Here is a 22860-nt window from a genome sequence, read left to right as displayed (position 1 = left end):
CTGAGGAGTTCCTATTGTGGTGCAGTGGAAACAAATCTGACTAGCATCCGTGAAGATGTGGGTTTGATCCCTGGCCTCGCTCAGTGGGTTGGGGATCCCACGATGCTGTGGCTGTGCTGTGGCGCAGGCCAGCAACTACAGCTCCAATTCGACCCCTAGCCTGGGAACCTCCATATGCTGCAGGTGCGGCCCTAAAAAGCAAAAAAAATAGCTATCACTGAGACTTTGTGTTAAAAAGTCTGATGGGAGAAAGGTGGAAGAAAAACAGGAAGGAAAGAAGGAGACAATAGTTTCCTCCTCAACACCAGAGGTCAGATACCAACACACTAACTTCTGCAGCTTTGGGGACAGTCATTGCGGAACTATGCCAAGTGAAGGTACCTTTATTCAACACTTTTACTCAACAAACACTTGCATTCCTACTATGTACCATGCACTTAGTGGGCACTGAAAATGAACAATGAAAGACAGTTTCCACTCTCAATGATCTTCGTTCTTAAAGTAACACATTAAAACATTTTTTAATAACCATAATGAATAGTCCCAGTATGTAGGTAAGTTTTACTTCAAACATTCTAATGACCAATGCTTGATAAAAGATATACTCATCTGCTTATTTTTCCAGTTTCCTGTATCAGATCTGCGTTACTGCCATCACCTCCCAGGAACAAGTAAGTGTATTAGGAAGCAGAAAGTCTCTACCCGTTTACTGCAGTTGCTCTGCTTCACTGTCTCCAAAATATCAGCAGGGGTCTTCTGGGAGAGCATCCGGCAAAGAGCCCAACTGCATCTTTCAGCAACTGTGAAACAGCGACCTACTCCACCTTATACAAAATAATCTTTTCAAACACTTGAAAATTTGAACATACTGAAACCTATCACTTGCTCCCCCTAACAAAAAGTTTCAAGTTTTTTCAACCTTTCCAAAGAAAAACCATAGTTATACACACACACACATATATATCCTTGTCATCACTGTTCTTTCTTTCTGGGGGTCCCCAGTGTTTCATTTTGTCCTATTTACTCAGAGGATCCTGGAGCCCTTCCTGCCCATGTCTCTCAACTGTCCAATTAAAAGGAACAAATAAATATATTCTTTTAACCTGTTACTGGCAACATATAGAACCATTTGCAGTTAATTTTGTGTGTACGTATATACACGTATGTATTTTTTTATATTAGGAAACACTGCCCATAATAGCAAACTACAAATAACTGGTAATTTTATTACAATTAGTGTTGATAGAATAAAGTTATTTTAATAGGACAAACACATAGGCAGCAAACCATAATGGTAGCCACATACTAGCAAAGTGAGTGTGTTTAGGGGAATGCATAATTTACATTTCAGCCATGGTACATATACATGTCAAATCTAGCTACTGGAAAATTACATCCCTTTTGGGGACTCTTAGTATCATAATATGATATATGTCCAGGGTACTGAGCATGAGCTTCCGTTTTAAGGGTTTCTCCACACAGCAGCAGAAGAAAAAGCCCAGGTCCTGCCCAGTTTGGAATCTGTGAGGAGACCTTCCCCACACTGAAGAGAAAGGCTAACTGGAAATAAAGCGCCCGCCAACCCAGAGGCTACCATTGTGCAAACTAAACAGAAGCAGAGGTGGTGGGTGGGGGGACCAATCTCTAAGAAGTGGCTAGAGGCCAAACTTCACATAGAGATAAAACAACAACCACCTTCTCTCCAAGATCTCAGAAAAATCTCCGGTAATGATATCTGAAGGTCAATAAACACGAAATAGTCAAACATCCGCATAATAATAATAATAATAATACCAGAGAAACCCCCATAAAACACTGAGCTAGAACGAGCAGGAAAAAAAAAAAAAGAAAGAAAAATAGACCCACAGGACTCCTGATAACAGAATCACCAGAGATTATAAAATAACTCTGCTTATCATGTCTGAAGAAACTTTTTAAATAAGCATAAAAATGATAAAGAGGAAATTGTAAGAAGTGATCAAGCATATCTGATTCACTACCCTAAGGAACTTTTTTAATTAATTTTTTTTCTGCAGGTATTCTTTATTTTATTTTTTTATAATGAACTTCTAATAATCAAAATTTAACCATTAAAAAAAATAATAACCCTAGGAGTTCCCATCGTGGCTCAGTGGAAATGAATCTGACTAGTATCCATGAGGATGCAGGTTCGATCCCTGGCTAAGGATCCAGCGTTGCTGTGAGTGTGGTGTAGGTTGCAGATGCAGCTCAGATCCCTAGTTGCTGTGGCTGTGGTACAGGCGGCAGCTACAGCTTTGATTCGACCCCTAGCCTTGGAACCTCCATGCCATGGGTGCGAACACACACTAAATAAATAAATAAATAAATAAATAAATAAAAGAAAAATTTTTTAAAAACCACCAACAGCTAAGAACAGCTAAGAAGGAAATTATTGGATATATACAGGAAGAAATTACCTAAAATGTAGCCCACAAAGACAGACAGACACACATACAGAAGGTAAATTTAGGAGCCATGCATGTAGAACAAGAAAATCTAACATACGTTTAGCTAGAGCCTCAGAAGAGAGCACTGAGCAACAGAGGGACACAGGTAATATGTGAGGAGATGCTGACTGAAAATTTCCTAGACCCATGATAGACATCCATCCCCAGACCCAAGAAGCTCAATGAACCTCAAACAAGAAAAATAAGAATAAATCCTTGCCTAGAATCATCACTACAAAATAGCCAAACATCAACAAAACAGAGACAATCTTAAAAGTAAAAAAATGTTTGCCTTCAAAGAATCAATAAACCAAAAATATGAGAAAGAAGTCCAGGGAGCCCCATGTCTAGCACTGCTTTTCGCCTTGAGGCAAATGCTACTTCCGAAGTAAAGGCTGAGACTGAGAAGCTGTGCACAGCCTCCCTTGGTCTCAAAGGGTCGGGGAGACAAAAGTGGGTGCTGGGGCCAGCCTGTGCTTCCCGCTGGGGCCTCCAAAGGAATACAGCCTGCGAGCAGGGTGATGAAGGAGAAGCCCAGGGCCGTCAGGATGCCAGCGAGCTGCTCAGACTGCCTCGGGAGAACTGCACAGGGGCAAAGGTGACTGGCAGCCCCAGCTTGCACCCACCACCACGTTCACAGAGGGGACATACTGCTCCCCGCCCACAGCAGAAGCCCTTTATTAAGGGGCAGTGCAAGTTTGGGGATGCCTCTCTGGCCTTCTCAGAACTGTGCTGCCGTCTGAGGTCCTTCGGACCAAGTCCTTCCTTATCTCTCTTCTTTCACGGATGTCAGACCTGCACCACAGGCGGAAAGCTTCCTCCTCCTTCCCCGCTCCCTTCCACCGGCACCCCCTCAATAAATCTCCGCGTGTCTAATTGTGTCTTGCCACTGTTTCCGTCTTGGTATCTGCTTCTCAGAGAACCCAAAGTGATACGCCAAATACCAAAAAAACCAAGGTCCACCTCTATGGGAAAGCATTCTCTGAACAGAGATGCAAAAATCTAAATAAAATAGAAAATCAGATCTGGTAATATATAAAAAGTAATACGCTTTAGGAAGAATCTTGGTTTATGCAGTAATGCAAAGCTGGTTAACATTTAAAAAATAAGTTAATATAATTCACTATATTAAGAGATTAAAGGAGGAAAAAAAACCAAAGGATTATCCCAAAGGATGCAGAAAAATTCAGAACTCATTCATGAGAGAGATACACCACATTAATAGATTGGAAGATTCAATATTTCATATATCTTCACATATTCAAATACTTATAAAAGATGTAGTGCCAATCAAAAGTCCAGCAAGATTTGTGCGTGTGTCTGTGTGTTACTGTAAATGGATAAGAACAGCCAATTCAATCTTGAAAACAAAATAAGACTTACTCTACCTAATAGCAATACTTATTATATACCTACAGTCATTAAGATCACAGCCTTGTTGCAAAGAAAGTGACCAATGGAACAGAAGAGAGTTTGGCAGACTCTCCTATAAAGGGCCAGATGGTACATATTTTAGCCTTTGCAGGACTTGTATAGACTCTCGCATATTTTTCTTTTTTTAAAACAATCCTTTAAAAATACAGAATAATTCTTAGTTTGAAAGTTGTACAAAGATGAGCCACAGGCCAACCCCTAGCATAAAATAATGTCCAGAAATAGACCTGTTACATACACAGACACTTTATGATCAAGGTGCTATTACAGAGAGGCAGAAAACATACAGACTTTTCACTAAACAGTACCAGACCAGATGCACATGGGGAAAAAATTAACCTTGCTCCTTTATCACATGTAAAAACCATCAATTACAGTTGAATTATAGGTTTAATTGTGAATGACAAAAAAAAATGCAGCATCTTCGAAGCTAACACAGGATAAAACCTTTACGACCACGGAATAGAAAAAAAATTTCTTCCATAGCACTCAAAGTATTAACTATAAAAGGAAAGACTGATAATTTGGACTACATTAAAATTAGGAACTTCTCATTATCAGAATTACTAATAAGAAATTGAAAGGCAAGTCACAGTTGAATATCTGCTATACATATAACTAACAAAATTTTCATTAAGAATAAAGACTCCTATAAGTTAATTATTTTAAAAAGGACTAATAATTAGCAGCAACTGGAATTCTCCTACCCTGTTGGTGGGTGTGTGAACTGATATAAGCACTTTGGAAAACTTTTCAGCAGTATCTACTCAATTGACTCTATGCATACCTGTGACTTGGTAATGCTGCTCCTAGACATACAACCGGCTAGAACTGAATACATACATGCACAAAGTACATGAAATAAGGGTGTCACGGTTGCACTGTTTGAAATAGCTAAACACTGGGGAAAAAAAAAATCTAAATTTTTATCAACAGTAGACTGAATTCCTAAACCGGATCTGGTCTTCTTGTTTTAAATCAACTTTATTATAACTTACCCAGGATAATGTATACCCACATTTAAATGCACAGTTCGTTACGTTTTGACAAATACATACACCCAAACAGCCACTGACACAATCAAGATAGAAACCATTTCCAGCAAGCCAAGAACTTCCCTTACACCCCTTCCCAGTCAATTCAGGTGACCATAGATTTGTTTAGATTTACCTTTTACTGAGTTTCACATAAATGGAATCAGACGATATCACTAATGAAAATGAGGTGGATGGGAAAAGCATGAGCAATAAAAACAGGTAAATTAGATTTCATCAAAATTTAAAATTTTGTGTATCAAAGGACATTATCAAGAAAATAAGAAGTTCCCACTGTGGTGCAGTGGGTTAAGAACCTGACCTCAGTGCTCAGGTCACTGAGGAAGCGCAGGTTCAATTCCCCAGCCCAGTGCAGTGGGTTAAGGATCCAGCATGGCCACAGCTGCAGGTTCAGATTCACTCTCTGGCCTGGGTACTTCCATAGGTCGCAGATGTGGCTATATAATTTTTTTTTTTTTTTTAAGGGAGAAAAGAAAGAAAGAGGGAAAGAAAGGAAGGCAACCTATAGAATGAGAATACATACACAAATCATGTATCTGATACGGACCTAGTGTCCAGAATATATAAAGAATAGTTACAACTAAAAACAGAAAGACGAGCAGCCCAATTAAAAAATGGGCAATGGATTTGAATAGATACCACTCCAAATATATAAAAATGGCTAAGAAGCCCATGAAAAGATGCTCAACGTCACTCGTTATTAAGGAAATGCCAAGCCAACCAAGATGAGACAGCACCTTACACTCACTAGGTTGGCTGTAGTACACAAATGGAAAATAACACATGCTGGTGAGGATGTGGAGACACTGGGGTCCTCATATCCTGCTGATGGAAATGTAAAAACGGTGCAACTGCTACGGAAAACAGTCCTTCCTCAAAATGTTAAAAACAGAATTACTGTATGACCCAGCAATTCAACCCCTAGGTATATACCTCAAAGAATTAAAAACAGCAACACAAACAAATACTTGTACATGCATGATCATGGCAGCGCTAATCACAACAGTCAAAAGGTGGAAAGAGCTCAAATGTCCATCAAATGGATGAATGGACAAACTGTGGTATACAGATACCATGTAATATTATCCAGTCAGAAAAAGGAATGAAATATTTATATCGGCAACACACGGACAAACCTCAAAAACATTACACTAAGTGGGAGAAGCTATATGAAAAAGGTTACACATGCTATGATTCCATTCATATGAAACATCCAGAATAGGTTAAGTCCAGGGGGACAGAAAACAGGTCAGTGGTTGCCAGGGACTTAGGGGAGAAGAGAACAGCGAATGACTGCTCACTGGACATGGGTTTCCTTCTGGGGTGAAGGGATGTTTGGGAACTAGATAGAGGGAGCACACTGCATACACGTACTTTCATTCTGTACTAGATGTCACTGAATTGTCCACTTTAAAATGGTGAATTTTGTAGTTCCCATTGTGGAGCAGTGGTTAACGAATTCACTAGGAACCACGAGGTTGCAGGTTCGCTCTCTGGCCTTGCTCAGTGGGTTAAGGATCTGGCGTTGTTGCCGTGAGCTGTGGTATGGGTCGCAGACGCTGCTCGGATCCCGAATTGCTGTGGCTCTGGCGTAGGCCGGTGGCTACAGCTCTGATTAGACCCCTAGCCTGGGAACCACCATATGCCTCGGGAGCAGCCCTAGAAAAGGCAAAAAAAAATAAATAAATTTAAAAAATAAAATAAAATGGTGAATTTTATATTAAGTGAATTCCAACTCAATAAAAGAAATGTTTCTGAGACTGATCCATGATGCCGTGTATAGTCCATTATAAGAATATACCACAATTTGGTCATCAATTCATGGGCTGATTAATATTTAGGTCTAATCAATCCAGTTTATTTAATATAAGTAACCAACTATGAATATTTTTCTATAAATATTTTTAAAGGCATGTTTCACTGATTTGGGGTAAATACCTAAAGGTGCCTCATTTCACAAAAATAAGTCTAAAAAAAGTGTTATCAGTCATAATATAACTGAAATCAAAGCTGAAAACCAGGTGCAGGCATTAAAGCAATGATGCTTTAATCCTTAAGCTCAGCAGATTCAAGACAATAGTACATGTTCAATTACAAAGATAAAGAAGAAAACTAAACAACAAGGATGATATGTTAATACTATGTTAGCAAAACTATTATCTGAAAATTGAATCAGTCATCTTTTAACTGCCTTGATTTTCAAGGGAACCGAACTCTCTTTCTCAGGCATTTTCAGGAATGAATTACCTGAGAGTGAAAGGGCTATCTGAGAAGCCGGGGCAAAAATTGAGAGGAAACCCTAGAATGAGATTGCCTGAGTTTGTAGTCCAACTATGCCACTTGATAGTTACTTAAACATGTTGGCCCTCCGTTTCCTCATCTTAAAAATAGGTGATAATATCTACCCCAGAAAGTTGTTCTGATGATCAAATGAGTTAATCTACAGAGTATGCTGGAACAGCGTCTGGTGCCTTATGAGCTGGCTGCTGCCAGCATCACCTGCCACCACCGCCACCACCATCATCGTCATTATCACGGATCGTCAGTCATGACGTCCACGTTCTAAAATATCTTTAAGGAGTTCCCTGGTGGCCTAGCCATTACGGATCTGGCATTGTCATTGTTGTGGCTCAGGTCACACTGCCTGGCACAGATTTTATCCCTGGCCCGGGAACCTCCGTCTGCCACGGGAGCAGCCAAATAAATAAAATATCCTTAAGACAGTTTAAGATATCTGTGGTTGTTCAACTGAACAGCACTGAAAGTTAACAAAAACATGCAACTATTAACAAGAACGTACTACATAGCACAGGAAAATCTACTCAATAGTTTTTAATAACCTATATGGGAAAAAAGAATAGACATTTATATGTATGACTGATTTACTTTACTGTCCCCCCAAACTAACACAACATTGTAAATCAATTATACTCCAATAAAATTGTTTCAAACATGCAAGTAATTCGGGTATTTACCTAGCTACCAGAGAAACTCAAAACTCAAATAATTTACTGTCAATACAGTTAAAAATGGATCCTTAGGAGTTCCTGTTGTGGCTCAGTGGTTAACGAATTCAACTAGGAACCATGAAGTTTCAGGTTTGATCCCTGGCCTTGCTCAGTGGGTTAAGGATCCGGCGTTGCTGTGAGCTGTGGTGTAGGTCGCAGACTCGGCTTGGATCCCAGTTGCTGCCGATGGCCATGGCTCCAATTCGACCCCTAGCCTGGGAACCTCCACATGCCGCAGGAGTGGCCCAAGAAATGGCAAAAAAGACCAAAAAAAAAAAAAAAAAAAAAAAGGATCCTAAGAGGTTCAGTTAATGTTCCTTCCCAAATATGGCCTAAGTTCCATGGAGCCTACACAGTTAGCTTTGCTACATTTCAAAAGTAACATGAACACAGTTCTGACAATCCACCCCTATAGACCTCAGACCTACCCAAAATAAGAATTTCTTCTTCCATCCGATTTTCAGGTCCCTATTTTAATGTTCTATTATCCTGAGGGAACAGGTTTCCAACCTATCAGCAGAAATCAATAGCATAAAGTAGACCCAATTTTCTCAGCTTTGCAGAACTTACCTCTTCATTAAACTGAGGAACATTTGCTCTCTAAACATAGCGAGTGCTGGTCATTACATGATGAACTAGCCAATTAGATTTCTTTCCCGGGAACTGGGAATTATGATGGTGAGAGAGGAACGAGGAAGATATAGTCAGGGTTGTACTGCCTACACTGGTCAGCACCTGGGACAATCGAGTATCATCAAAATCAACTGTGAAAATCATTTAAATCATTCTGTAAACAGAAGAGTTTGGGCCTCTGGAAGATCATATGCCAAGATTATTTTGTTGTTGTTATTTCTCTGTATTTACTTAATAGCTTTCCAGGTCCTAATTCTGGTGTCTTGAGCACCCTGGGTGCTCTAGAGCACCTGACTTTCAGTGTGGAGATGCCCTGTAGGATTTTTAGGATTAACACATCTTTCCTCGGGTGGCTTGAAGGAGGAGTTCTATTTCTTGCCACTAAAACATTGTTCATTAGAAAATCGTAACACAGACTAGACAGCTGTTTGGTTAGAAATGACTGCAATCACAAAATAGAAATGTTTCCTACTGGAGTTTCTGCTGTGGCACAGTGGGTTAAGGATCTGGCATGGTTTCTGCAGGAGCTTGGGGTTGCTGCTAAAGCACACGTTCAATCTCCAGCCTGGGAACTTCCATAAACCACAGGTGTGTGTGGGGGGGGAAGTTTACTAAGAAAGTTTACAGAATTCTCAGAGTTTTCTTTTCCTATTAACATGCTTGAATATAAACTTTTTTTTTTTTTTTTTTTTTTTTAAAGAACCACATCTGTGGCATGTGAAAGTTCCCTGGCTAGGGGTCAAATCAGAACTACAGCTGCCAGCCTACACCACAGCCACAGCGACTCGGGATCTTTAACCCACTGAGCGAGGCCAGGGATGGAACCCGCATCATCATGGATCTCAGTTGGGTTCGTTAACCGCTGAGCCACGGAGGGAACTCCCGCTTGAATATAAACTTTAACGCAAATGTGGAAATCCAACAGTTATTAAAGCACCTAACAAAATAACATACACATTTTAGAAATAATGGTAGTTACAAACCTTCAATTTTTCTTTTTTTTTCCTTTTTAATGGCCACATCCTTAGCATATAGAAATTTCCCAGGCAGGGACTGAATCCATACTTCCAACAGTGACCAGAGCCACTGCAGTCAGATTCTTAACCTACTGCGCCACACTGGGAACTACAACCTTCAATTACTCTTTTTTTTTTTTTTTTTAGGTTCCCAGGCTAGGGTCAAATCAGAGCTAAAGCTGCCAGCCTACGCATGCCATAGCCACAGCAATGCCACATGTGTGACCTATGCTGCAGCTCATGGCAATGCCAGATCCTTAACCCACTGAGTGGGGTCAGGATCGAACCCATATCCTCACAGATATTAGTCAGGTTCATTTCTGCTCAGCCACAATGGGAACTCCCAACCTTCAATTATTCTTAATTTGATTATTTATGAATTTTTGATTTAAGAGATAATAGGATGTAAGCAAGACAGCAATTATCCGTCAGCATTATTATCAACAAGAAATATTTTTCTACCTTACTGGCCTTTTTTTGGTAAACAATATCTGCATTATAGTGCCAAAAACTAACTAAGGAGGAAAAAAAAAAAATCTTTAAAACACAAGAGAGTACAAAATACAAAATACATACAAAATATGAGAAATAATATATAACAGAATGGAAAAGTTGGGTAAAGAGAATAGTTAGAAATCAAGTGGCAAAGAGATTCCACTACGTTGCCAAAAGGAAAAAACACCAAAACAATTTCTTTAGACTGTTGAACAAAATTTTGGCAACTAGCAGGATCTCTTAGGAGCTTGAATAAAATTCTGGCAATTATTTTCTCTCCAGTGATTCTAGGCTCTGATTTGGGTCATTACACTGGAGGCAGGAATTCCATTTCATTAAAACAAAACTCATATAAAAGAATTTCATAATCTCAGTACACTTGAAAATAAGTCAGAAAAGGAAAAGAGACTGTAAAATAAATATCTAAACATTCAGTTGAATCAAAAGATTACATGAAGTCTGTTTTCTAAATAGTTTGTGTTTTAAAAATGGATCTATAAATAATTGCTTGCAAAGAGTTCCCGTTGTGGTGCATCGGAAACAAATCTGACTAGGAACCATGAGGTTGCAGGGTTCGATCCCTGGCCCCACTCAGTGGGTTAAGGATCTGGCATTGCTGTGGCTGTGGTGTAGGCCGGCAGCTGTAGCTCTGATTCAACCTCTAGCCTGGGAAGCTCCACATGCCACAAGTATGGCCCTGAAAAGCAAAAAACAAAACAAAGACCACCCCCCAAAAAAAATTGCTCACAAGTCAAAAGAAATTTTTTCACATAGAATATGTTCTGATAGATGATCTGATCAGTTGAATTGAAATGGAATGAATCAGGGATTCTAAACGTTAGCCTGTGCCTCCTGCTGCCAACTGGGAAGACAAAAGCAAGCCTGGCCGGGGTGCGGAGGTGGGGGCAAAAGGACACCTCACATGAGGAACTCTTTATTTATTTATTTTTGTCTTTTTTCCATTTCTTGGGCCGCTCCCGCAGCATATGGAGGTTCCAGGCTAGGGGTCGAATTGGAGCTGTAGCCACCGGCCTACACCAGAGCCACAGCAACGTGGGATCCGAGCCGCGTCTGCAACCTACACCACAGCTCACGGCAACGCCGATCTTTAACCCACTGAGCAAGGGCAGGCATCGAACCCGCAACCTCATGGTTCCTAGTTGGATTTGTTAACCACTGTGCCACGACGGGAACTCCAGGGACTCTTTAAAGGCACTTAACTTTCCAGATCCACTGCCAGCCACGTGTTCAGAACTGAGTAACAAGCAACAGTTGCTCCTGTAAGGTTTCGGGAGCGGGGCAGGGGGCTCTAAACTTAGTGTTTCCCTGACATTTGTGTGAATTCCTTGCCCTTAAGTCTTCACAAATATGGAACAGGTTTCCTTGTTTTTAACTTCAACATAGAGACATCTCACAGAGTTCATTTCCTAACATCGTAAATATACCCTATATTTATCTCCTAATTCTTGACGCTACATAAGTCAAGCTATTGTTTTAAGTCAACAGAAGTAAGATGGCAGAGTACAAAGGAGATGGATTTCAGAGCCGTGCACGCCTGATTTCGAAGTCCAGTTCTGTCACTTAGCGGTGTGATCTGCGACAAGTTACTCTCCACCTTGCTCAGCCTCAGTTTCCTCATCTACAAAATGGGAACATTATCTCACACCTCTCAGCATTACAGTGAGGCTTAAACAGGGTAATAACATATATTATGATTCCTGGTAGAGACTAAGTCCCCAATCATATGTTAATTTCTACCACCCTTCAAAAAATAAAAAAACAAGCTGTTCTTCCAAGTATGCTGAAAGTATATCATATTTTAAAATTTATTTTATTTCTCTCTTTAGGGCCGCACCTACAGCATATGGAAGTTCCCAGGCTAGGGGTTGAATCGGAACTACAGCTGCCATCCTACGCCACAGCCACAGCAACTCGGAATCTGAGCCACTTCCGCAACCTACACCACAGCTCGTGACAATGCTGGATCCTTAACCCACTGAGCAAGGCCAGGGATCGAATCTGCGTCCTCATGGATGCTAGTCAGATTCATTTCCACTGAGCCATGACAGAAATTCCAAAAGTATATCATAAAATAATTTCTTTAGGCATTTGCAGAGCTTTTCATATTCTTCTTGTTAGAAGAAAACATACAGATGTTCTGGACTTTATAATCTTACTTTGATGGACCTTGTTTCGCAGGAGTTAAGATGCTTGAATTTGTATTTCTCTTATTTTAAAACCTTAGTTATCTTCAATAAGTAATGCTGGGAAAACTGGACAGCTACGTGTAAAAGAATGAAATTAGAACACTCTCTAACACCATGCACAAAAATAAACTCAAAAGGGATTAAAGACCTAGACAGAAGACCAGATACTATGAAACACTTAACAGCAAAGGAAACCATAAATAAAACAAAATGCAACTCACAGAATGGGAGAAAATATTTGCAAATGAAATGACTAACAAAGGATTAATCTCCAAAATATACCAACAACTCATGCAGCTAAATATATTAAAAAAATAAAACCCAATCAAAAAATGGGCAGAAGAAACTAAATAGACATTTCTACAAAGAAGACATACAGATGGAAAAAAAAAAAAAACCACCACATGAAAAGATCTCAACATCACTAATTACTAGAGAAATGCAAATCAAAACAACGAGGTACCATCTCACACCAGTCAGAATTATCAAAAAGTCTACAAACAGGAATTCCCATGTGGCTCAATGGTTAACGAATCTGACTAGGAACCCTGAGGTTGCAGGTTCGATCCCTGGCATTGCTAGTGGGTTAAGGATCCGGCATTGCTGTGAGCTGTGGTGTAGGTTGCAGATGCAGATCCCAAGTTGCTGTGGCTCTGGCATAGGCCAGCGGCTACAGCTCTGATTGAACCCCTAGCTTGGGAACCTCCATATGCCGCGGGTGCAGCCCTAGAAAAGACCAAAAAACAAAAAAAAAAAAAAAAAAAAAAAAACAAAACAAAAAGTCTACAAACAATAAATGCTGGAGAGGTTGTGGAGAAAAGAGAACCCTCTTACACTGTTGGTAGGAATGTACCCTGGTGCAGTCACTATGGAAAACTGTATGGAGACGCCTCAAAAAGCTTAATATGGAACTACCATATGATCCAACAATCCCACTCCTGGGCATCTATCCAGAGAAAACCTCAATTCAAGAACATGCCTGCACCCCAGTGTTCACTGCAGGCTAGTACAACAGCCAAGACATGGAAGCAACCTATGTCATCTAGAGAGTGGATAAAGAAGATGTGGCACATATATACAATGGAATATTACTCATCCACAAAAAAGAATGAAATAATGCCACTTGTAGCAACATGGATGGACCTAGAAATTCTCATACCAAGTGAAGTAAGACAGAGAAAGACAAATACATGAGATCACTAATACGTGGAATCTTAACAAAAATGACACAAAAGAACTTACAAAACAGAAACAGACTCAGATTTTGAAACCAAATTCATGGTTACCAAAGGGAAATGTTGGGAAGCGGGGGATAAATTAGAGGTCGGGGATGACATATACACACTATTATAAATAAAATAGGTAACAAGCACCTATTGTAGAGCATAGGGTAATCTACTCAATACTATGTAATAACCTGCATGGGAAAAGAATCTGAAAAGAATGGATATATGTAAATGTATCACTGATATACTCTGATGTATGCCTGAAACTAACAGCTTTCTAAGTCAACCATATTCCAATAAAATTTATTCAAAAAATAAATAGAAAAAACTGTACTTCAAAAAAAAAAAACCCCGCCTTAGTTATATTGTGGGTTTTGGGTTTTTTGCTTTTTAGGGCTGCACCTGCGGCATATGGAAGTTCCCAGGCTAGGAGTCGAATCGGAGCTACATATTCTGGCCTCCACCACAGCCACAGCCATGCAGGATCCGAGCTGCGTCTGTGACCTACAGCACAGCTCACAGCAACACAGGATCCTTAACTGACTTCGCGAGGTCAGGGACTAAACCAGCATCCTCATGGATCCTAGTCGGATTTGTCTCCGCCGCAATGGGAACTCCCAGTTAGATTGTGTTTATTTTAATTCTTCTATTAGTCTTTTTAATTTTTTTTTTTAAGGGCTGCACCCTAGCTTGACTCCCAAGCTAGGAGTCAAACTGGAACTGCAGTGCTGGCCTACACCACAGCACACCACCACCTGATGTAAGCCATGTCTGAGACCAACACCACAGCTCATGGAAATGCTGGATCCTTAACCTACTGCAAGGCCAGGGATCAAACCTGCATCCTTAAGGATGTTAGTTGGCTTCGTTACTGCTCAGCCACAATGGGAACTCCTATTAGTCCTTTAAATTAAGTAGTTTGTTAACTGAGCTTATAATTATTCTCTCCCCAATCTGGTTAGATTCCTGATGTTAAGTTTATTGCATTTCAAATATTTAATGTTTTAAAACCTTGTAAGCTATTTTCTAGTTTCTCTTCTAGTTATTAATATATTATTCTTCTTAAGCTGTAATGTTTGTCCTGCTTATCTTTATTCCTTCATTGACAACATGCAATGCCAAGAGAATGGTTAATGTCAACTACAGTGGTAACTCTAATTCACATCAAAAGTTTGTTCTGAAGGATAATAATTATTAAAAACCACTGGAGACAAAAAAAAAAAAAAAAAAAAAGGAGTTCCTGTCATGGCGCGCAGTGGTTAACGAATCCAACTAGGAACCATGAGGTTGCAGGTTCGGTCCCTGCCCTTGCTCAGTGGGTTAACGATCTGGTGTTGCCGTGAGCTGTGGTGTAGGTTGCAGACGCGGCTCGGATCCTGCGTTGCTGTGGCTCTGGCGTAGGCTGGCGGCTACAGCTCCGATTCAACCCCTAGCCTGGGAACCTCCATATGCCGCGGGAGCGGCCCAAAGAAATAGCAAAAAGACAAAAAGACAAAAAAAAAAAAAAAAAAAAAAAAAAAAAAACACTGGATATGTAGTCTTGAATATCCATTCTTCTAAATGGTCTGAGTATCGTCACCAGATCAAGCCAGACTCTTGGAGACGTGTACACCTGGGACAACATTTTGATGCCCATCACTATAATCCAAGGTTTTTCAACTCTGATACTATTAATATTGGGGGCCAGATAATTCTTCGTTGAGGGGAGGGGAGCTGTCCTGTGCACTGCAGGACTCTCGCCAGCATCTCTGACCGCCCCCTCCTATGTGCCAGCAGCACACCCTCCCTCCATCCCCCAGATGTGACAATAAAAACATCTACCGACGTTGCCATGTGTTCCCTAGGGAGAAAACTGTCCCCAGTTGAGAAGCTCTTTACATTAATTGGACCATGGGGTTTTGAAATCAGCTTACATTGAAGGATGTATTAAAAAAATAGTCACGTAAAGGGATGCTACTGAGGATATTATCTGCTATGTTACTCTTTGTTTTTCATTAGGAGGAACCATAGGAGAAATCTGTCTCAGACTTTGGTGCAAACTGGAAGTTGCTTTTTTATGGATGATGTGTGTCCTTAAGTTATTATCTTCCCTCCCTCCTTCCTTCCTCTTTTTTGCCACTGCAAAAGCTCAAAAGCAAACTTATAGCCCATCTTTGATAAGTATAAAATCTACATATGCACTCAGGTATACACAAAACCTCCAGAATATCATTTAAATTCATCTCCCCCCATGAGCTTTTTAATCTCATTTTTATCTTCGCATGTGACTACAAACCCTTATTTTGAATAAGATTAAATATAAATTAATAGGAGTTCCCGTTGTGGCTCAGCAGTAACGAAACCAACTAGTATCCATAAAAATGCGGTTCAATCCCTGGCTTCATTAGGTGGGTTAAGTATCCGGGGTTGCAGTGAACCGTGGTGTAGGTTGCAGATGAGGTTTGGATCCAGCATTGCTGTGGCTATGGTGTAGGCCAGCAATTGCAGCTCTGATTCCACCCCTAGCCTGGGAACTTCCATATGCTGTATGAGTGGCTCTAAAAAGCAAAATATATATATACATATATATATAAATTAATAAACACAATAGTATTTAAATAGTAATTTTCCCCAGAGGACACCCCTTAGTCTCCCTTTATCCTGCCTCTCCAAACCTCCTTCTGTTAGATCTAGATCTTCAAGTTTTCCCTTACAAATGTTTAAGTCTGTTCACTCCAATCAAAGCATATAACGAAATCTGCTCACTTTAGTGAGCTATGCCAGATAGAGAACCATCTGCATAGTCAAGTTTTACAACCAAGTCCTTCTACATTTATTAGAAGTACATTCCTCCCAGTGGAAACTAAAACATGGGAGGCATGAACCTCTAGGTGCTGTGTGTCTGGTAGGTTGTGGGGCATCGGGACCTCATTCTGTGGGATAAGGGGGAGATAAAGGACCCACATCTTTCTCTTGTTGACACAGGTTTTGTCAGCTTTCCCTTCCCCACCAAGGCCAAGGAACATTTGGAATCCATCCTGAGCCTGGTGTGTGACAGATGGTGACACAGGAGTGGCCCATCTTGCACAACGGTAACAACTATAAAACAGGGTCCCACCCGCCCCCCAAGCTCAGATTATTTTTGATGGTGCTAAAAGAAACCATTATCCTCTCATTTTAACCCTTGATATAACTATTCCAAGACCTCAAATCAGATACAGGTATTACAAAGGTTCATCTACAGAGGACTAGATAAACAATTTATGGTATGGTCTTGCAAGGGAAAACCACTCAGAAAAAAAGAGAAGGTAATATTATTAGTACCTACAGGTACAATATGGTGAATATCAAAAATATGCCAAGTGAAAGATACAAGAGTATACATTGTATTATTCTGTTTCTAAGAAATTCTAGAGGAGACAAAACTCATCCATTGTGGCAGGAAGCAAATCAGTGATTGTCTAGGGCCAGCAAAGTTTTAATAGCAAAGCTGCATGGTGGAACTTTACAGAATGATGGAAGGTTCTCTTTGGTATCACGTTGTGATTGGAAATGGCAGTTTTCCAAGTTATGTATTTATCAAAACCAAACCTTAACAGTACACTTAAACCACGTGCAAATGTGGTATTCTTGAAAAAAAAAATGCCTAACTTCAAACTAATGATAACGTCAAAACAAAACCCAATTGAAGGACATTCTACAAAACAACTGACCAGTACTGCTGGGAAGCATCAAGGCGGTGAATGACAAGCAAAGGCCGAGGCGCTCTCACAGGCTAGAAGCACCAAGGGCACAGGACAAGTGGATGCCATGTGGGACTCGGGAACAGCAAAGGGGCAAAATCCAAATAAATTCTGCAGCTTACATGGGCGGATCAGACTGACGCTGGTGTCTTAATTTTGTTACCTGAACCACAGTTCTACGTTGCCGTGAGCTGAGTCTACGACCTACACCACAGCTCATGGCACCTATGTTCTAACATTAATGGAAACCGAATGAAAGCTACATGTAAACTCTTCACTATTTTTACACTTTAAAACATCTAAAGTTATCAAGAAATAAGTTTTTAGAATGGATGTGTATAACTTTTAACTATTAAAGTTCATATGAAATTAAAACCAAAAAATGGCAGTTTTTAAGAAATAACCCTATCCTCAGGCTGATTTTCCCTTTAAGCTCATTAAATATAATGTTTAAATCAAGAGTAAAACCAATATAAGAACCAAAACACTCTACTTCTCAATATTTGAATGAATAAATCAGATAAAACACACACCAAATTTTTTTTAAATCACTAAATTTAAAAGATTATCAATTGAATACAAATCTCAGAATTACCTCTCTCAGAATCATAGGACGTTTCCTCACATAATACATACCTGATGATAAAATCATTACGTGTTCATCTGATGAGACAATGGGAAGCATAAAATTTTGGAGGCTACAGTAAATACACTTAATTTTCATGGCTCTCACATCGAAGGACTGTTATATAAATGGACTCCAAAACTACAGCATTTCATTTACTATTACTTAAAGAACGGAAGAAAAGCGGTAGAGAAACATTCAGAGAAAAATTAAAACTTTTATAACATACCTCCTCTGTTCCCATTTTCTTCATCCTACAAAATAAAAAAATACATATTCATGTATGAATATATTTATAACTGGTGAAGGCACAGCAAGGCTCAATTCAATTCGAACTGCTCTCCCCGAAAGGTGCCAACTGCAATCTCGTAACAGTGCCTTTTGCCAGAAGAATCAGGTTCTCACAAATGGTGGCAGGAAGGTTGTGGGTAAAGCCAACTTAGGAGGGGACCCTGGAAGTTCAGTTTCTGATATACTGAGTCTAAGATGTCTAAAACAGACATTCAAGGAGAGCTTCCAGGAGGAGGCAGCTGCACAGATGAACCTAGTTTTTGGAAGAGGGGGCCAGGCCAGTCATCATTATGTGCTGTATCTTAAAAAAAAAATGTGTCTTTAGGAATTCCTTGGTGGCCTAGCAGTTAAGAATCCAGTGTTGTCACTAGAGTGGTGCAGGTCACGGCTATGGTGAGGGTTCAATTCCCGGCCTAGGAACTTCTGCATGTGGTGGGTGCGGCCAAAAAAAACATGCCTAGAGGGCTGTTACAGGACCCAGAATTGTCTTTGTATAAATTGGTTCCAAATTGCTATATACTTAATTTCTTGTAGTTGATGTTGAGTTTTATAGCTCACTGCTACCAGGCTGTCTTGCTGCATGTTATCTACCTCTAGGTGGGAAATGAGAAAAGCAGCTTTGAAAAACAGCATAAAAATACATTTATTCAAATATTTGTTGAGCCTCTATCAAATGAAAACTATAATGTACTATGGAAAGAAAAACACATCTAGTGAAGGGCTGATAATTTGTTACATAATTTTTGACCTTTATTTTGGCTGCTCAAATATATATTTTTTTTCCTGGTTATAAGCTCTGTTCTGAGACTGCCAAGGTTGCTAGCCATGTAACTATAAGAAAGACATTATTGTATTAATTGCACATTTTCTGAAAGTTATACAGAATTAATTTTTATACACTCTTTGAAAAGAATGAACATATTTTCATAACTGAAAAGATTTCCATTTATATTTTCCACATAAAATTTATAAGACTGAGACCTATTTTCAAGAAACCTGTGCTAAATAATAGCATTAATAGCTGAGGTTTCCTGAGCAACTACTGCCTGCCAAGTCCTGTCCTGTTTTACACACATTGTTATCACTTAATCAACACAACCGCCTGTAAGGAAGGTGCTGTCTCGGTCTGTTAGGAGACTCACCCAAGGTCACAGAGCTAACAAGGACCAGAGAAGGGACTCAAACCCAGGCCCTTTTGACTGCAAAGACTGTCCTGTTAACAGTTACATGGCGCTACTACAATTTCTAGAGATATTTTCCAGTAATAACATTTTATACCTGTGTTTGGTAAAATTATAAAAATTCGTACTATATATATGTCATCATGACCCAGAGCTCTTCTTCAAAACAAAAGAACAAAGACAAAAAAATTTTTTAATATGCAATTAAAGAAAGGGACTTATTTATTATTTATTTTTTGGCTACACCTGCAGCATATGGAAGTTCCTGGGCTAGGGATGGAATTGGAGCTGCAGCTGCAGGCCTACACCACAGCCACAGCAATGTTGCATCTGAGTCACATCTGCGCCTTACGCTGTAGCTTGCATCAACACTGTATCTTTAACCCTGAGGGAGGGAGGCCAGGGATGGAACCCGCATCCTCATGGATACTATGCCAGGTTCCCAAACCACTGAGCCACAATGGGAACTTCAAGAAAGGGACTCTTAAAAATTTTCAGTTACTCTCTTATGTGACCTAAAACCTAAGTAATACTATTTAAGGCATTTAAGATAAAGTAGATTCTTAGGGAGTTCAGTTCAACTCTTTTATATATTTCAGGAACACCAAACTGGTACATTTTAATTCCAAAGCTAACAATTATTCATAATTCTTAAAAACTCTTCAGTATTTTTAAAAGCTTATTAAGACATCTTACTGGAAAGAAATATTTAGCAAAGATATAATAAAAAGAGTGTGGTCTCCAGAAACAATTTGACATTATATTTTAAAAGACAGCCCTAAATTCAAAGAGTTTTAGAATTAGAAAGGATTTTGTGTTTTCTTTTTTTTTTTTTTTTTTTTTTTTGTCTTTTAGCCATTTCTTGGGCCGCTCCCGCGGCATATGGAGGTTCCCAGGCTAGGGGTCGAATCGGAGCTATAGCCACCGGCCTACGCCAGAGCCACAGCAACTCGGGATCCGAGCCGCGTCTGCAACCTACACCACAGCTCACGGCAATGCCAGATCGTTAACCCATTGACCAAGGCCAGGGATCGAACCCGCAACCTCATGGTTCCTAGTCGGATTTGTTAACCACTGAGCCATGACGGGAACTAGAGGATTTTGTGTTTTCTAATCTTCTAGCTCCATTCCCTCAAATTAGAATGGAAATCTCGAGGCAAAAAAAAAAAAAAAAAAAAAAAAAAAAAAGTTAAGGGGCTGGGCCAAAGTCTCCCAAGTCTTCTGAATGTCATTATGTCCATTACACTGCTATCTAATGGTTAAGCATTAGGCATTCACACTGGCCAAGTTCAAATCCTTGGTCCACCGCTTACTCCATATATGACTCAGACCAATTTCCACATCTGTTACATGGGGCTAAAAATAAAGTGAGATAATGCTCATAAAGAACCGTAAAGAGAAGGGAACAAGTCTCAGTATTTCAGCTGCCATTATGATTATTCCATGCCACCTCTTATTAGACCCTATTACTATATGCTGAAGCATATTCATGTCATTCAGTCTAGTGACAAGCTGTGTTTTTAAACTCTGACTTGCCATCATATTAAATGATACTGAAAGTATCCGTCTAATTCCAGTAACTTTTTATAATTGTCCAAATATTTAGCAAACTATTTCCTCTGCATAGTCTGCTCAGAAAACTCACCACCCTTCTAGACGCTAGAAAAATAGCTATGTACTAGAAAAAATAGAATCAAGTTTAGAATTAGACATTCTTTTAAAAAAGATTTGGAATTCATAATCAGTATGATCTTTCAGAGGAGATTAAAGTGTCTGGTTCAGAGAGTAGAAAAATATCTAAAAATTTGGAAAAATATAATAACAGTGTAAATATAAACTAATTCTTTTAAGACAGAAGGAAGGCAGGATGAGAAGAAGACAAGAAGGAGACAGGAATTGCCTTGCATTCTTCTTTAATTACTTCTCTTACCTTATATGAAAATTGAATTGCAGACTCGGGGGATAAACAATAAAATGCCTCAATGTGAAACCGAAGCCTTGAGATGTTCTTTTCAACATAACTGTTTTGGGACCTGGCCAGGAGAATGTTTCATCTTCGGATGGTGATACAGTTTCACTCTGTTCTTTTCCATCTTTACTTTTTGATACCTAAAGTGAAAAGATGATTAAAAGTTAACTATAGGACACAATATACTTCATCACTTGGGGGAAAAATATGTGTAAAAATATAATACCTGAGGCACAGACAGAAACTCAGTGGAGAAAAAGAACCATATTCTGATGCATATGTGGTATAACAAGTCAGAAAGAGGATCAAAAAACTCAACTTTTTTTCTACTAGAAAGGGAGGCTATAAAAAGTTAATCAGAAGCAAGAAAGAACTCTTGAAAATGAGAAATATAATGGCTAAAATGTTAAATGCAATAAAAGGAATGAAAGATAACACGAAGAAAATCTCAGAGAGCTCTAAGGACTAGGAAACAGAAACTATGAAAGAAGAGACAGGAAACTCTTGCCGAGTAAGAACACAAAAAACTGTTATGAGTCCAACAGCAGCAAAGGATATTAGAAAGTAAGAGATAAGGCTTTGGGTTCTGAGCACAACCTCGGTATCCACATAGATAACCCTTCTAATATCCTGACTTTCCAGTCTTTGCTCCCCCCCAAACCACCACCACCCCGGCCCTCACGGCCCCCTGTCCTCACTTCCCTCATAAGCCAGTTTTGACTCAGTCCTTTGCCTTTCTCTCACTTCCTCAAAGTTGCCTAAGAAAACCCAACTCTGGCTAAATCAACATCGTCTGCTCTGGACCTGCATCTAGGCTGTCGAATTTTTTATGCAGAAAAACAAAAAATTAAGCCAACTGCTTTCAATCTAAGTTCCCGATGGGGAGTTCCCTTCGCGGCTCAGTGGTTAACGAACCTGACTAGTAACCATGAGGTTGTGGGTTCAATCCCTGGCCTCGCTCAGTGAGTTAAGAATCCGGTGTTGCCGGGAGCTGTGCTGTAGGTCACAGACGTGGCTCAGATCTGTGTTGCTGCGGCTGTGGTGTAGGCGGGCAGCTACAGCTCCGATTCACCCCCTACCCTGGGAACCTCCATATGCCCCGAGTGTGGCCCCCAAAAGACTAACAATAATAACAACCTCAGGAGAGTCTTCAGTGTGGTCTGGCCATGCTAACAGGGTCTCCCCATCCCTTCATTCCAGACGACTGTTTCTTCCCTTCCCCCACCCTCACTTGTAGCTAACAACCCTGCTTTCATTGCACAAAACCACGCAAGCAAGAAAACGAGAACTTAGTGACCAGCCATCCACCCTGCAGCTGGAGCACGCTCTCTGGTTTTCCCTCTGGACAATGGCTGAACCTCCCATTGGCCCACAGCCCCACCACTTATGTGCTAGACCCCGTTCCTCTTCCTAGACCAAGACATGGTCCCAGCAAGTCCCCTGCCCCCCCGCCGGCTCTCATGCATCATCTGTTTTCTCTTCGCTACATCATTCCCATCCCCTGTGTGTACATTTCCTAAGTTCTTTCAT

At 40.0% G+C, this 22860-nt stretch overlaps 1 protein-coding gene across 1 annotated transcript in view; it reads right to left on the bottom strand.

The window, feature by feature from the left end:
• The window catches only part of ARHGAP21 (Rho GTPase activating protein 21), a 138575-nt gene that overhangs the window by 66592 nt on the left and 49123 nt on the right, over positions 1–22860 (bottom strand). Inside the window, 3 exon segments of the mRNA XM_021064916.1 lie at positions 18119–18143; positions 21292–21317; positions 21320–21470. Coding sequence (XP_020920575.1) covers positions 18119–18143; positions 21292–21317; positions 21320–21470 — 202 coding nt within the window.

This window comes from Sus scrofa, chromosome 10, assembly GCF_000003025.6.
Source record: "Sus scrofa isolate TJ Tabasco breed Duroc chromosome 10, Sscrofa11.1, whole genome shotgun sequence".
Taxonomy (NCBI): domain Eukaryota; kingdom Metazoa; phylum Chordata; class Mammalia; order Artiodactyla; family Suidae; genus Sus; species Sus scrofa.
The sequence above is the reverse complement of the archived record's forward strand: the minus strand, read 5'-3'. Positions and strand labels throughout refer to the sequence as shown.